Source organism: Pseudorca crassidens, chromosome 9, assembly GCF_039906515.1.
Source record: "Pseudorca crassidens isolate mPseCra1 chromosome 9, mPseCra1.hap1, whole genome shotgun sequence".
Lineage (NCBI taxonomy): Eukaryota > Metazoa > Chordata > Mammalia > Artiodactyla > Delphinidae > Pseudorca > Pseudorca crassidens.
In genome coordinates, this window is record NC_090304.1 from 38,299,414 (window position 1) to 38,316,174 (window position 16,761).

At 44.4% G+C, this 16,761-nt stretch overlaps 1 protein-coding gene across 13 annotated transcripts in view; it reads left to right on the plus strand.

Moving 5' to 3' along the window:
- SERGEF (secretion regulating guanine nucleotide exchange factor) overlaps window positions 1-16,761 on the plus strand; it is a 237,165-nt gene that overhangs the window by 128,255 nt on the left and 92,149 nt on the right. For 10 of the 13 annotated variants that reach the window (XR_010946121.1, XR_010946119.1, XR_010946120.1 and 7 more), the window contains one exon: window positions 6,548-6,584. The exons of 1 other annotated variant lie outside the window; for it this stretch is intronic. Coding sequence is in view for 9 of the 12 variants with exons in the window: in XM_067749711.1 (XP_067605812.1) it covers window positions 6,548-6,584 (37 nt within the window). In the remaining 3 variants the exon portion in view is untranslated. Of the gene's footprint in view, window positions 1-6,547; window positions 6,585-9,199; window positions 9,241-16,761 lie in introns of all 13 variants that reach the window. 2 more of the 13 variants (XM_067749714.1, XM_067749717.1) reach the window with 1 other exon arrangement.

Sequence of the window (16,761 nt, forward strand, 5' to 3'; positions counted from 1 at the left end):
TCCTCAAGGCAGTGGGTTTTGAACTGGGTCTTGTAACGTTGGTAAGGTTTAGAATGGTATGGAAAAGGGAGAATGGTGCAAATAACTGTGCAAAAGCTATGCTTTTAGGTAGCTCTTAAAAGCATCCAGGTTGGAGTGAAAAGGACTGAACTAAGATGGTAGCAACTGAAAAATCAAGATATTGAGAAGGCAGAGTTAACAGGATCTTGAGACAAAGTAGGAGGGAGATAAAAGAGTCAGAGATCTGTTAGTCACTTGAGAGTTTGAGCCTTAGTGACTGGGGCAGTCTGGAACCAGTATCAGAAGAAGAGGGGCAGTATGTGTAGTGGTTAAGCTCACAGGCTTTGGATCAAGGCTGACCTGGGTGTATAGCGGGTGTGACTTACCTAGTTTACGACTTATTTTCATATAGAATGTGCAAAAAAAAATTGCTTTGCAGGGAGAATGGGTTCTTTGCCCCTGGACTTTGAGGTGGAGGACAAGATGGAACCTCTGGGCCCAGAGGTCTCATTTTTTGGCCTCCGTTGACATCTAGGCTTCAGTCAAAAGCCGAAGCCCTCACAAAGGGAGTTAAAGGTGTCTTTGTAAGGCTAGGTGCTTCCAGAAGCAAGCAACTGTGCTGCCTCTCTGCTGTCACCAGGGCCTCCTCTGAGGCTATTTCTGAGCCTAGGGGTAAAGCTCCGTTGGCTGACAGGACTGCACTTTGCTGTAAAACATGTCCAGACTCCCAGCCTGCTTTTCTAACAGGTTTGGAAATTCTGGTTTGTCTTCCCAGAGTTCTAAGCAGATGGCAACTGGGTTAGGGCAGAGCTCAGCAAAGGCTGCACTGAAGCGCCCATTCCCTTCCCTGTTAACCCCGGCCAATGAGACGCTGCCGTTCTGAAGCTGCTTCCCAGCCTGCTTTTTCCCCCCGGGCTGGGCGGTGCCTGCCAAAGACTAGCCGTGAGGGTGGGAGCCTGGGCGGAGCAGCCGAAGACGTCCCCAGCAGAGTCCCCCACGGAATGGACGCCCCACCCCGCCGTCACGTGGCTCCACACGTGCGCGTCGTTGCCATAGCATCAGCCGGCGCCCAGTCCCATTGGCGTGAGGCGGAACCAATCAGTAGGCCCCTCGGGCTGCTGCGCGCCATGGGGGCTTCCTGAGCTGCCGCCCCGGTGCTGGGATGAAGCTGAGGATGGTCCCTGGTTGGTGATGGGGACAAGTCTCGGGTCCTGGCTTCTGCCTGGTTCCTCTCCTTGGAATCTCAGTGCTTCTTCCACTGAGTCATGGTCGCACCCCGCCCCACTCTGATTTCCCCGTTCAAAGTGTGCAGAGTTGAACAACCTGGTGGAGTTCCCCGAGAGGTGATAGCTTCCACAGCGAAGGCACAGGACAAATGTTTGTTGCCGTTTTACAGCCATTTCTCCCAAGAAAAAGCCCTGGAACAGCCCTTGATAGATCCAGAGGTGGGTACTCCTAGCCCCAGGAAGATGTTTGAGCCTAGTAAACCTGGGGCTCTCCCAGCATAAGATCCCTTGATAATTGGCACAGGGTTGCCAGATGTAAGAACTGGGTGGCGGTGTATTTCCATGCTGAATGGGAATAGGAAGGGTTTAGACAGTTAACAGGACAAAGTTTGAACGAGAATCGTCACAGAATTCTGCACCTCCACCAGCTGTAACACACTGGTAAGTTACCTTATCTCTCTGAACCCCAATTGCCTCATTTGTAAAGCAGTTGTAACAAAGAAATCTTAGATTTAGTATAAGTTTAAATGAAATAATACAAGCAAAGCAGTTAGCCAGGTACCTGGCCATAAGCTCTCAATAAGGGCCTGTCAGCTGTTTTTAGAAGTGGTACAAGTGTACGGGTGGAAACTGAAGTGCTCACATTCAACATTTGGCAAATATTTTTACATTTATCTACTTTTTGCTTATTCATTTAGTTATTCATTCATTTAACCCATTAATGTATTCAGCATATATTTACTGGGCATCTACTACCAGTCAGTTCTTACCGCAGTTCATCCCTGTCCAACTGTATTTAGTGGGTTGCAGCCCCAAGGGGAGTTGCGGCTCCCTTCACAAGAGCTGATGGAGTCTAGCTTGGCAGGAGGGGTGCTGGGAGATCTTGTCCCTGTGGCAGTTGGGGCTTTGGAAGTTGTTTTTTGCAGCTCTGCCTCATCAGGCTCAGTTGCCTGAACAGAGCAGACCCCTCTAGTACTTGAGCAGCACTGAGACAGGACAACTTTCCACAGGCTCCTCTGTCCCCCATCCCTCACCCTTGGGGAGGTGTGCCCCCTGTATCTTGAAGGCCCCATCCAGCAAGCCGGAACCCACTTTCTCTACTGTGGGACTCTGTCATCTAGGACTGACCTCTGTTGGTGGCCCACTGTGCTTTGCTGTCCTAGGATTCCTGGAACAATCCTGTGCTTTTGATACCCCATCATCTCTACACTCTATTTTTTTAGTGCCCTTGCAGCCCTCACTGTGCATCTCAGTGCCTGTCTCCATTTGCCTGGAGTCTCCACACCACGACTCACACTTGTTTTGGGACCATCTAACTTCTCTGGGCCATCGTCTTTGGCCCCCTTCATGCCCTGTACTTGGGCTGTGTGGCAGGGATGTTACTGGGCAGGCACCCTGCTGGATCTCTGAGAGACAGAGGTGCTTAACACACACAGTTCATAAGCAGACATCTCATGTGTGCTAAGGGCCATGATGCGTGGCACTGTGCCAGGAGGTGACCTAAGCAATCTTAGAGGATTTTGCTAGATGGACAGTGGGAGACAGGGAAGTCACATCAAGGAGACTAGCATGCATAAAAGCCTGAAATCACATGATATTCGTACAGAAAATGTAGTGTGAATAGAAAAAAGGGAATATGTTCTTTGGGGTTGAGAGCTCATGAGTAGCAGGGGGAAGAAGTGAGGCCAGAGAGGTAAACAGGGGCCTACACTCGAGGGCCTTGTGAGCCATACTGTGTACTTTAGACTTTGCCCTTCCAATGCTGGGATCCTGTGGAGGGTTTTCTATAGGGGCATGGCATGTGCAGAGTTGTATGTAAGGAAGGTGAGACCCATGGCTGTGAGGGGATGGGTTGTCTCATTTGTCCTCTAGCAATTCTGTAAGGCAGATGGGAAAATACTGTTTTCTACTTTTTATGCCTGAGAACGCTGAAGCTCCAGAGGTTAAATACCTTGCCAAAGTTCTCAGAACCCGAAAGCAGAGGACCTAGGATTCACCTGGCTTCCTGGATCTGAATCCCTTTCTCATGGGCACACTGCCATTGTTAACAGAGTCTTCTAGAAAGCTGGGCAGTGAGTAGATGCTGACAGAAGCAATGTGAAGCAAATGGTCATTGATACAATCTTGTTGAAGGAGTGTAGTGCTGGGATTTTGTGGCCTGTGGTGTTCAGTCTCCTGACCTCTGTGCCAGTGCATGGACAGCAAGAAACAGCGGGGAGCTTTGAGCTTCAAGTGCAACATTGCCTTGACAAAATCCATTTATCACTGTCTCGCTCATTAATTCACAGCAGCGTCTCCTGCCTGACGCTGGCATTTGTCAGTGGCTTGTTTCTGGAAGCCCCTGGTCTTCAAGGCTGGTCACCTCTGCAGCCCTCAGCCCCAGGGTGAGCCCGGGCAGTCAGAGGCAGGTCCTTTCCGCCTACATTTTGTAAAATGAAATAACTTTATTTTTTAAAACACAAAGGTAGCGTGACCTAGCAGTACAGAACATGAGCTTGGAGATAGGCAAACCTGGGTTTTAGATCTATGGCTGTGCCACTTAGGAAAGTTATGTAATGTATATGAACCTCAGTTCTCTTCTCTCTAAAATGAGCAAAGTCAAACCTACCTGAGAAGATGATCGTGATGAGGAAGATGAGATAGTCTTTATAAAGAGCCTTGGCATGACACCTGGCACGTATGAGTCCTCGATATGGTGGCTTTAATTCCTGCTCTTATTGTTCCCACCACCACTACCAGCCATCCTGCTGCTACCACCAGTTAAAGAATGTTTGAAAAATAGAAAATAGAAGAAAAAAATCTTATAATCTCATCACCATGACACAGCTACCCTTATAATTTGTTTCCTTCAAATCTTTTTTCCCCACTACTTCAGAGTATATCAGATTTTACAGCATATTTATTTTATAGTCAGGAAGGGTTTTTTTCCCCTTTATGGTGGGAACTGCATTATATTTATTTTTCTTATTTTTAATAGATAATTTTTCTGATTATAAAAATAGTGTGTAAAATTTAGAGACCATAGAAGAAGTCAAAAGGAAAACCATACTCATAGTGCCTCCTTTATGCTTAGCCCAGAGGCTATCACTGTTAACTTTTTGGAATAACTCCTTCCAGTCTTTTATTCATATTTTATTATAGATTTGAGATCATATTGCATATACAGTTTTTATGTGGTTTTCCAGTTCATAGGATATCACGAGTATTTTCCTTTATTGTAAACGTCATTTTCCAAGGCTGCATAATTTCCAAGTCATCAGATGGCTCTACCATAATTTACATAGAATTCTCCTGTTGTTAGACATCTGAGTTTTTTTTCCCAGTTCTTCAATCTAAGCAGCTTCCTATGACAGAACCTAGGGAACCAGCCTCAGTATAACCAGGAAGCATATGATGAACTTGTGCTGTGTGTATGGCCTGGGTGAGGCCTGGGGGGGACCCCTCAGATAGATACAGAGCCTGCCTCAAAGGAGCTCAGAGACTAGTCACCCTGGAATTATTTACTGGGGTTAAAATATACAGGTACTTCTTTGCCAGACAGTGTCAGGGAATCCACCTATATGCGGGTAACCGTCTTCCCTGTGGAAGCTGAGATCCTGGACGCATTAACTTTTACGAAGAAAAAAGCCTCAGAAGCCTTGCTGCCCCTTCTCACCTACCAGTGGTTATTTTGCCTCCAATGCTCACATGCCTTTTGAGCTTGTTACCTTGACTGTTGGGGGCCTGTGCTAATTACCTTTGAATATCACTTCCAAGTGGTTTTTCACTGGGAAAGAGTGAGAAGCTATAGCACCAAGAAAGGAACTTGTGTGAGAATCAGGGAATCAGAGAGACCCTAGTCTTAGTTTTTGTTTTTTGTTTTTTGTTTTTTGCGGTATGCAGGCCTCTCGCTGTTGTGGCCTCTCTCGTTGCGGAGCACAGGCTCCGGACGCGCAGGCACAGCGGCCATGGCTCACGGGCCCAGCCGCTCCGCGGCATGTGGGATCTTCCCGGACCGGGGCACGAACCCGTGTCCCCTGCATCGGCAGGTGGACTCTCAACCACTGCGCCACCAGGGAAGCCCCCTAGTCTTCATTTTGACTCACACTTCCTCTGGCACCTTGTAGTGTTAAAGATTGGACTAGATGACCTCCAGGGCTCTTCCAATTGACATTCCATGTGTACCTGAAGCCTTTTTCTTGCCAGGAGCTAAAGTGAGCGTCCTGATAAAGGTCACAGGATGCTTCTCCAGAGTTTCGAGTTCCTTTTAATTAGTACCTGAGGAGCCATTTATACCCTTATATTCCCAATCACTTCCTTCTGGTAGCATTTGGGACATGCGGAGATTGAAAGGCAAGAAGTCTCTCTCACTGGGTGCAGACACAGGATTCAGAACCCCAAATGATTGTCTTTTATGTATTAGGTATTTGTTCTTTATGTACTTTGTTCTTTCACTTATTCTCTCATTTAACAGGTGTTAACTGAGCCCCAGGTTTTGTACAGTCCATCTGTGTAATACAGAGGGGAACAAGTCTCAGCATTGTTCTCAAGACACACACAGTCTAGTGAGGAGACAGGAGAAAATGTAAAAGACCACAAGATGATTGCTGCAGTGGGGGTACATATAAGTTGCACAATGCAAGGAGTGCTTGAGTCTGCCTAGAAGCAACAGCAAGAGAGTCTCTGGATGCTTTGAAATTTTAGAGGATGAGTAGAAGTTTTTTAGGTAGGCAGTTGAGGAGAGGGCATTCCCGGCAGAGAAACAGCATGTGCAAAGGCCTGGAGGTGTGGGGAGAACGTGTTGTGTTCAGAGAACTGCAGGTGGTTTGTGTGGCTGGAAGGTGAAAGGGAGAGTGAGCAGATGAGGAAAAGTCAAGAATTTTTCCTCAGGCAAGTCTGTTTCCACTGAATTCTTTGCTCATTTTATCAGTCCAGATGAGAGTGATGGATTTTTAGCTCAGTTTTCCAAAACTGTCATTTGTATTCCCTTATACTTCCATTTCTATAGTAACACATGTTCATTATAGAAAGTTTGAAAAATACAAAAACGTAGAAAGAAGAAAGGATTTAAAAAAAAATCGCTCATGGTCTCTGCCTAAAAACAAATACTTTAACACCTGGTGTATTTCCATTCAACGGTTTTTTGTTTTTTCACTTTTTCTTTTTATGTAGTCATGAGTGTATCGTAACTATAGTCTTTTGTACATGGTGCCCCTTTCTACTTACTTCCTAAAATTTGCCAAAAAATAGATGTTATTATCATTAAAATATAACTGATCATAAAATATAATGGCTGAAATATATTTTTTGTTTAATGTAACTTATTTTCTTTCTCTTTACAGGTCTCCTGTGGCTCAGAGCATAATCTGGCAGTGATTGGTAAGTAATTAGTATACTGATAACTGTGTTTATTCTGAAACTCATGGGCAGATTTGGAGGACTCTTGGTTAACCAAAGGCCAGGGTGCATGCGTCTGTGTATGTTGGGGAAGAGTCTGGGAAATGGAAGCCTTTGTTGATCAAGGCTTTGCCAAAAGCCCTTTTTCTAAAAATTTCTATTCAAAAAGGTGCCTGAGCTGGCTTCCCTGCCTCAGGAAGTGGCATTTGGGAATATTAAAGATCTTACAGGCTGGGGGCATCCTGTGTAGAAAGCCAGACATAAAAGGGGAGGAGGATTGGGCTGCTCCTGGTGTTTGAATAAATCCTTTGCACCGAGTTCTTTCCTCTTGCTTGGCTCTTTCTTTGGAGATGGGGGGTTCTGCTCACTGCCCTTGCTGCCATGTGTTTCATGTCACTCTGGAACTCCCAAGCCTCTGATAAATTGAGGCTTCCTCTTATTGACTCTGAATAACCAAGGTTCACTGTTTTTATAATCAGGCCTGTGCGTAGTTCCTTCAAGAAGCCTTCTCATTACTTCCACACGTAGACTCAGTCAGTACAATAAAGAGACAGTGTAGGGCCCGACTACGTGAGTCCAGTGCAGGCTTCTGCTTACTAGCTGTATGAACTCAGGTAGTCGGGCCCCACACAGACAAGGTGATTAGCCCTCCATGCCTCATTTTTCTCACTTTTAAAATGGGGAGGGCAGTGGCATCTTCCTCATAGGGTTGTTGCAGTTGTTGTGAGGGTTAAAGGAGTTGATACATGTAAAGCGCTTAGAAGAGCACTTAGCTCCTGGTAAGGGTTTTAGAAGTGTTCGTTGCTATTTTCTGATAATCATTAGTTCAAATAATTGCCCGCCTCGGGGCTTTAGGTCTCCCATCTGTGATAGGGAGGGGTAAAAACAGGAAACCAAGGTTCTCTCCAGCCCCGACATTTTAGGACTCTGTTACAGCCCCATCACTATCTGCCTTGAGTAGGTGATGTCTGTCCTGTGTACTTCCCTCTCCCAGCCTCTCTCAGCTTCTGAGGGGCGAGACCCCTGTGTTCTCCTTTTGTTTCCTGCTTATATGCAGCACCCAGAGCAGTGAGCAGTGCCTGGCCCTCAGCGGAGACTCCAGCACTGTTTTCTGAATTAAGCTAGACTGGCTCGCTCAGCTGCCTGGGTTGGCAGCAGTTTGAAGCACTACTTTGTAGGCCCGAATGTGATGTGCAAGGAGGCGGAACCAAGGACAGTAGAGGAGGTAGGCTGACAGCCAGCAGAGGGGGTGGGGAGTAAAAAGCGCTGGAGTCAGAGAGGGAGTGAGAAAATGTAACAGCAAACCTGCATGCTTTGCAACACCAGATATGTTATACCGGAACTACTCCAGCCTGGGTGTAATTAAGACAAGCTAATCAAAGAATCAGAGGCGGTGCCTAGGATGTTGCTGCTGCTGTCACTGGACTAGGAGAGAGGTTGGCGCAAACAATAAGATTGCAGGGAATCTAAATACATGAAAAAACAAAATCCAGTTGAAGGAGGAGGCCAGAGCCAGGAGGGTGGCAGGCTGAGCCGACAGGCAGCCTAGGGCTGGAGAAAGAGCATAGACTCTGCAGGTAGCCAGCTTGGTTTAAACCAGCTCCATCTCTGTGTGAGCTTCCATGTTGTCCCCTTATCTATGTAATGGGGATAATTCCACCTTGCAGGATTGTTGTGAGGATTAGAGGAGATAAGGCGTGTGAAACACCTGTTACTATATAGGGGATGCGTAAGAAATTAATTCATAATTCCATTTCTTTTTCACTTCTCTTGGTCTGGGTGGGGAGAAGGGAGAATCACTTGTTAGTGTAACTGTTCCAGTGAAGTAATTCTTGGTTGGGAGAGAGAAATGATAACATTCTGGAAAGGTGTGTCTAGCGTTACTACCCAAGTGAGGAAGGCAGCAGAGGCGGTGGGAGAGCAGGGCATGGCATGCTGATGAACTCCTCAAGGGCAGACCTCTTATTTTCTGTTTTGTCCCCAGTGCCTGGGGCCTGGCTCACAATCTGCTGAATGAATGGTTCCAGAGTCAGGAAAGGTGGGCCCAGTCACGAGACTCTGGACATGTCCACCTGCCTGCATGTGAGCCGGGATCAGAGGCTCCCTGACACCTGGGGAAGGGGGTCCTCAGTGGGTGCCCTGCAGGGTGCAAGTTGTATAGCAGGAAGCGATGAGAAGCCTCCTGTTAGCCCTGGCAAGAGGCCAGCAAGAGGGGGACAAGCTGGAGGAGGAGAGTTCCTACCAGCTGAAAGCCTGGCTCTCACAGCCAGCTCCCCGCTCCCCCCTCCTGCCCTTGCCTACTTTAGGTGGATTTCCCTGCCTTCAGTCTCATCCCCGAGATGCAGGCCCTCAGGGCCTGGTGCTGGGTCACACACGTGACAGGCACAAAATGGTTGTAGAATAGACTAGAACAGAATATAGAGAAGCCAAACTTTGCTCAAAAGTAGAGGTGGCCTTAATATCTAATGAATGCACAGCAGACAGATCAAACTGGAAGGGAGGGGAAAGAGATGGGTGAAAGGATATAATTCAGGACCTACTCTGTCTAAGAACGGACACAACTCCACGAAGTGTTTTTGTTGTACCCACTTCATAAGGAAGAAAACTGAGACTCAGAAGTTAAACAAGTTGCCCAGGGGTAAGTACCAGTAAATGGTAGAGCTGTGTGCCTGACTTCTAAGAATGCTCCTTCGACTCTGTCATATCCTTGGGGCTGCAGGATGCGGAGTGGTTAAGAAGAGCACAGGGACTGGGATCATAACGCCTGGATTCAAATCCTGGCTCCTCCGCTTATGAGCCATGTAACCCTGTATAAATGGCTTAACCTCTCTGTCTTGATTGCCTCATCTGGAAGATCATATTATTGACCTCATAGGGTTGTTATATAAAGTGCTAACAGTGCCTGACACAAAAGTAGGCTTGGTGAATGTTAGCTGGTGTTGGTGTTGTTGTTATATGTTAAGAATATAATTTAAGGAAGTAATTGTAAGATGACTGTAAGAAGGCTGAGGCTCAGGGTGGGAGTCTCAGAAGCTGGAGAGAGAAGTGTCTCCCCCACCTAGAATGTCAGGGTCCAGGGCAGGACCTCAGCATAGCTGCAGAACGGATTTGTAAACTGGAGCCTGAGTACCCCGATCTGGGGGATCTGGAAATCCCAGCAGCCCTGGAAACAGTGCCAGCCCAGATTTGCTCCAGGTCAGGATTCTGCTATCCGCTGTTCCAGGCAGGGACTCGGGACCTGCACGTTCCAGCCTGAGGGAAGCCCCGCAGCAGCCACATTTCAGGCTTCTTAGGAAATCAAAATAATTCGACTTTGATACTTCATTGCTTCCAGGTTTCTTTTTCCCCCCCTTCTTTTGCAATTTGGTTTGCTTCTTTTCTTAGTTTTCCAATGAAGTTTCTCTTGACCTGTTCTGTGTTTGCTGCCAGGTCCCTCTTCCTCAGTGAGCCTGATTCCTCATCTGTAAAACCAACGTCACAATACCCACCCCAAAAGTTGTTTTTCCACATGGCATAGGTATGTTGGTTGCCTGCTACAGAATAGGTGCTCAGCAGGTGAACTTGGCAGGTTCCTGAGGTCATTTGCTTGCTTGCTTCCTTCCTTTTCACCCAGGATTTCCCTCCATATATGACGAAGCTGGCTGGCTCCCATTTGAGGGCGTAGGCGGTCAGCAGAGGTGAGATGAGGACATGTGGCCACCACTTGCTCGGAAGATCCCTGCCTGCCAGGGGCAGGCTCCCCAGGCCCAGCTCTGTCTTCGGGGCCCTCACTTCCATGCCTGGTTGAATTGGCTCCAGCTGTTTTGCTTCCCCCCAGGAGCAGCTTATTTTGGCTTGAATGGGCGATTTGTTTGCCTTCTCTCCTGATTTTCGGTTGTTCAGCCTTCCCTTCCTGCAGAGAAAAAAGAGCTGACCACATTTCCTTTCTTCCGCTCCACGCAGACCCTTGGAAGGGATTTTATTGGTGGCCTTTTCCTGGAGCACTCACGCTTGCCAGACGGGCATTATTAAAGGGTTAGATATTTGGCAGCAAAGTGTAGAGCGTCCTCCTCCAAGCAAAAGCATCTCTTTTACCAAATTGGAGCTATAATCTATGCAAGGATCTTTTATTTTTAATTTTTTTCATTTCACTGATGACTTCCAATTGTTGAACCTTTGTAATATGTGTGGTGGAACAACTGACCTTGCATGGCCTGAGACCCATCAAGTGGGGTCATGTGAGGATTTAATAGCGAGAACTAACTCATTTTGACACTGGCTATAGCCCTGAGAGGCAATACCTCCAAACCCAGAGCCTTGTAGAGAGCTTAGAGGCAAGGACAGACTTGTACGGTCCTATGCACAGTAGGATGGGCAGAGCGTAAATGCTTTACTTATATTGTCCCATTTAATCCTCATACCACATTGATGCACTGTTGTTAACCCCATTTTCTAGATGGGGGAAGCTGAAGCTTAGGCTGAGCAGTTTGCCCCGCCAGGTCATCTGATCAGGAGGAATCTGTGTGTTGGGTCTTCAACCCAGGCCTCTATCTCCAGAGCCTGTGGTCTTCTGCCTGTCTGACCTGTTTTTAAGGCCACCAGATAAGATTATTTCATCTCTTCATTTCAATATTTAGCTCCCCTTCATGTTGGCAAGTTCTTCTGTATATGTAGATTATATGTAATCTGGTTCAGATTAAGCAGTTCTCGGTATAATAACCAGATAAAATCGAGACATTGATGACATTGTGTTGTCATCACACTTCCCTCTCTACCTTCTGAGATTCCCACCCCTTTTAGGATTCTTCTTCCCCCTTCCGTTGTCCCTTCTCTTTAAAAAATTTTTTACTTATTTAATTTTTGAGTAATACATGTACATTATTTAAAACTTAAAAAGCACAAAAAGGTTTAAAATGAAAAATTTCCCTCCAGCTTTATCTCCCATCTATCCAGAGTGCCAAAACCCTTCTACCATATGTGCAGCTAATGCCTATTATTAGTTTCTTCTGTATCTTTCTAGTTTCTTTTTGCAAATATAAGTGAATACTAAGATATATTTTTATCCCCCTTTTTACGTAAATTGTAGTATACTTTACATGCTTTTTAGTGTCTGATTTTTTTTCTTTCAATAATTGATCTGGGAGATCTTTCCATATCAGTATAAAAGCCTTTCTAGTTCGTTATTACAACTACATAATGTTCCAGTGTACCTATATTCTGTGATTTATTTAATCAGTGCCCTGTTGATGGACATTTAGGTGATTTCCTGTCTTTTGCTTATTACAAGTAATGATGTAGTGAATTACCTTGTATATGTGTTATTTCATATGTGGGTGAGTGTAGCTGTAGGATAAATTCCTAGAAGTAAAATTACTGTATCAAAGAGAAAGTGTATTTGTTATTTTGCAAGATACTGCAAAAATTGGCTTCCATAGGAATTATACCATTTTCCACTCCCACCAGCAGTGTAGAAGGGTGCCTGTTTCTGCAGCCTCCCTAATAGTAGTGTGTTAGGAAACTTGGATTTTTGCCAATTTAATAGGTGAAAAACTACTCAGGGTGGTTTTGGTTTATTTTACTTTTTAAATTGAAGTACAGTATGTATATATATATAGAGAGAGAGAGAGAGAGAGGGAGAGAGAGAGAGAGAGAAAAGTGCACAAATCTTAAGGATTCAGTCTGATGAGTTTTTATGTATGTATGTACTTAAGAAACCACCACCCAGCACAAGATACAGACCATTTCCAGCACCCACCCCAGAAGCCTGCCTCATGCTCCTTCTCAGTCAGTACCACACCCCCAGAGGTAACCACTATTTTGACTTCTGTCTCCAGATATGAGTTCTTGCCTGTTCTTGAGCTTCATATAAACGATGTCATACAGGGTGAACTCTTTTTTGTGGCTTTTTTTGTTCAACACATTGTGTCCATAAGAATCATCCATTCTCTATGTAGCAGTAGTTCTTTTTTATTGATCAGTAATATTCCTCTTATGAATATGCTACAACTTATTTATCCATTTAACTGTTGAAGAGCATTTGAGTTGTTTCCAGTTTGAAAATTGTGAATAAAGCTGCTATGAACATTGTTATACATGCCTTTTGGTGAACATATACATTTATTTATCTTGATACATAACTAAGAGTAGGATTTCTATGCTACTAGGTCATATGTATAGCATTAACAGATTCTGCTCAACAGTTTTACAAAGTAGTTGTACCAATTTATACTCTTACCAGCAACATATGAGAGTTCTAATTGTGCCATATCCTTGCTAGGTATTTTTAATCTTATTGATTTAGGCCATTCTCCTGAGTGTGTAGTATGGAGTCTTACTGTGATTTTAACTTGCATTTCTCTGGTAACCAGTGATGTGGAGCACCTTTTCATATGCTTAGAGGCCACTTGGGTAGCTTCTTTTGTCTAGTGCAAAGACTTTGCCCACTGTTTTAAAGTGGGTTTTGTCTGTTTTTCTTAATGATTTGTAGAGATCCTTTATCTTATAGAGTCAAATTCTTTGTTGGATTATATGTATTGTGAACATCTCCTAGGCAGTTGCTTACTCTTTTGCTCTTTTAATGATATCTTTTGATAAATAGATATTCTTAATTTTATTTTATTTTTTATTATTATTTTTTTTTGCAGTACGCAGGCCTCTCACTGTTGTGGCCTCTCCTGTTGCGGAGCACAGGCTCCGGACGCACTGGCTCAGCGGCCATGGCTCATGGGCCCAGCCGCTCCACAGCATGTGGGATTCTCCCAGACCGGGGCACGAACCCGTGTCTCCTGCATCAGCAGGCGGACTCTCAACCACTGCGCCACCAGGGAAGCCCTCCCTCTTTTTCTTGATGAGTCTGGCTAATGGTTTATCAATTTTTTTTAATCTCCTCAAAGAACCAGCTTTTAGTTTTATTGATCTTTTCTATTGTTTTCTTTTTTTCTATTTCATTTATTTCTGCTCTGATCTTTATGATTTCTTTCCTTCTGCTAACTTTGGGTTTTGTTTGTTCTTCTTTCTCTAGTTCCTTTAGGTATAAGGTTAGATTGTTTATTTGAGATTTTTCTTGTTTCTTGAGGTAGGCTTGTATAGCTATAAACTTCCCTCTTAGAACTGCTTTTGCTGCATCCCATAGGTTTTGATTGTCATGTTTTCATTGCCATTTGTCTCTAGGTATTTTTTTATTTCCTCTTTGATTTCTTCAGTGATCTCTTGGTTATTTAGTAATGTAGTGTTTAGCCTCCATGTGTTTGTGTTTTTTATGTTTTTTCCCCTGTAATTCATTTCTAATCTCATAGTGTTGTGGTCAGAAAAGATGCTTGATATGATTTCAACTTCCTTAAATTTACTGAGGCTTAATTTGTGACCCAAGATGTGATCTATCCTGGAGAATGTTCCATGCGCACTTGAGAAGAAAGTGTAATCTGCTGTTTTTGGATGGAATGTCCTATAAATATCAATTAAGTCTATCTGGTCTATTGTGTCATTTAAAGCTTCTGTTTCCTTATTTATTTTCATTTTGGATGATCTGTCCATTGGTGTAAGTGAGGTGTTAAAGTCCCCCACTATTATTGTGTTACTGTCGATTTCCTCTTTTATAGCTGTTAGCAGTTGCCTTATGTATTGAGGTGCTCCTATGTTGGGTGCATATATATTTATAATTGTTATACATTCTTCTTGGATTGATCCCTTGATCATTATGTAGTGTCCTTCCTTGTCTCTTGTCACATTCTTTATTTTAAAGTCTAGTTTATCTGATATGAGTATTGCTACTCCAGCTTTGTTTTGATTTCCAGTTGCATGGAATATCTTTTTCTATCCCCTCACTTTCAGTCTGTATGTGTCCCTAGGTCTGAAATGGGTCTCTTGTAGACAGCATATTTATGGGTCTTGTTTTTGTATCCATTCAGCCAGTCTGTGTCTTTTGGTTGGAGCATTTAATCCATTCACGTTTAAGGTAATTATCGATTTGTATGTTCCTATTACCATTTTCTTAATTGTTTTGGGTTTGTTTTTGTAGGTCCTTTTCTTCTCTTGTCTTTCCCACTTAGAGAAGTTCCTTTAGCATTTGTTGTAGAGCTGGTTTGGTGGTGCTGAATTCTCTTAGCTTTTGCTTGTCTGTAAAGCTTTTGATTTCTCCATCCAGTCTGAATGAGATCCTTGCCGGGTAGAGTAATCTTGGTTGTAGGTTCTTCCCTTTCATCACTTTAGGTATATCATCATGCCACTCCCTTCTGGCTTATAGAGTTTCTGCTGAGAAATCAGCTGTTAACTTTATGGGAGTTCCCTTTTATGCTATTTGTCATTTTCCTCTTGCTGCTTTCAATAATTTTTCTTTGTCTTTAATTTTTGCCAATTTGATTACTATGTGTCTTGGCGTGTTTCTCCTTGGGTTTATTCTGTATGGGACATGCTGCGCTTCCTGGACTTGGGTGGCTATTTCCTTTCCCATGTTAGGGAAGTTTTCAACTAGTCTCTTCAAATATTTTCTTGGGTTCTTTCTCTGTCTCTTCTCCTTCTGGGACCCCTATAATGCGAAGGTTGTTGTGTATAATGTTGTCCCAGAGGTCTCTTAGGCTGCCTTCATTTCTTTTCATTCTTTTTTCTTTATTCTGTTTTGCAGCAGTGAATTCCACCATTCTGTCTTCCAGGTCACTTATCCGTTCTTCTGCCTTAGTTATTCTGCTATTGATTCCTTCTAGTGTAGTTTTCATTTCAGTTATTGTATTGTTCATCTCTGTTTGTTTGTTCTTTAATTTTTCTAGGTCTTTGTTAAATATTTCTTGCATCTTCTCAATCTTTGCCTCCATTCTTTTTCCGAGGTCCTGGATCATCTTCACTATCATTATTCTGAATTCTTTTTCTGGAAGGTTGCCTATCTCCACTTTGTTTAGTTGTTTTTCTGGGGTTTTATCTTGTTCCTTCATCTGATACATAGCCCTCTGCCTTTTCATCTTGTCTGTCTTTCTGTGAATGTGGTTCTTGTTCCACAGGCTGCAGGATTGTAGTTCTTCTTGCTTCTGCTGTCTGCCCTCTGGTGGATGAGGCCATATAAGAGGCTTGTGTAAGTGTCCTGATGTGAGGGACTGGTGGTGGGTAGAGCTGACTGTTGCTCTAGTGGGCAGAGCTCAGTAAACTTTAATCTGCTTGACTGCTGATGGGTGGGGCTGGGTTCCCTCCCTGTTGGTTGTTTGACCTGAGGCAACCCAACACTGGAGCCTACCAGGGCTCTTTGGTGGGGCTAATGACAGACTCTGGGAGGGCTCATGCCAAGGAGTACTTCCCAGAACTTCTGCTGCCAGTGTCCTTGGCCCCACAGTGAGCCACAGCCACCCCCCCACTTCTGCAGGAGACCCTCCAACACTAGCAGGTAGGTCTGGTTCAGTGTCCCCTGGGGTCACTGCTCCTTCCCCTGGGTCCCGATGCGCACAGTACTTTGTGTGTGCTCTCCAAGAGTGCAGTCTCTGTTTCCCCCAGTCCTGTCAAAGTCCGGCAATCAAATCCCACTAGGCTTCAAAGTCTGATTCTCTAGGAATTCCTCCTCCCGTTGCCGGACCCCCAGGTTGGGAAGCCTGACATGGGGCTCAGAACCTTCACTCCATCGGGTAGACTTCTGTGGTATAAGTGTTCTCCAGTCTGTGAGTCACCCACCCAGCAGTTATGGGATTTGATTTTACTGTGATTGCGCCCCTCCTTCCATCTCATTGCGGCTTCTCCTTTGTCTTTGGATGTGGGGTATCTTTTTTGGTGAGTTCCAATGTCTTCCTGTCAATGATTGTCCAGCAGCTAGTTGTGATTCTGGTGTTCTCACAAGAGAGAGTGAGAGCACATCCTTCTACTCTGCCATCTTGGTTCCCAGTCCTAGATTTTTGCTTTTGCTTTTGATGTTTTTATTTTGTCCTATTTTTACCATGCAACTTTTTCTTTCACCGTAGCTGAAATTTACCAGTCTTTTCCTTTATGCCTTCTGCATTTTGAGTTAGAGGATCCCTCCCCACTCCGGGGTATAAAGGACTTTCCTCATATTTTATTCTAGTACATTATGGTTTTATATTGTACAAGTAAATCTTTAATCCATTTGGAATTTATCCTGATATACAATGTCAGGTATGGATTCAACTTCATTATTTTTCCTGATAGCTATTGAAAGTCTCAACACTATTTATTGAATTCACTTTTTTTG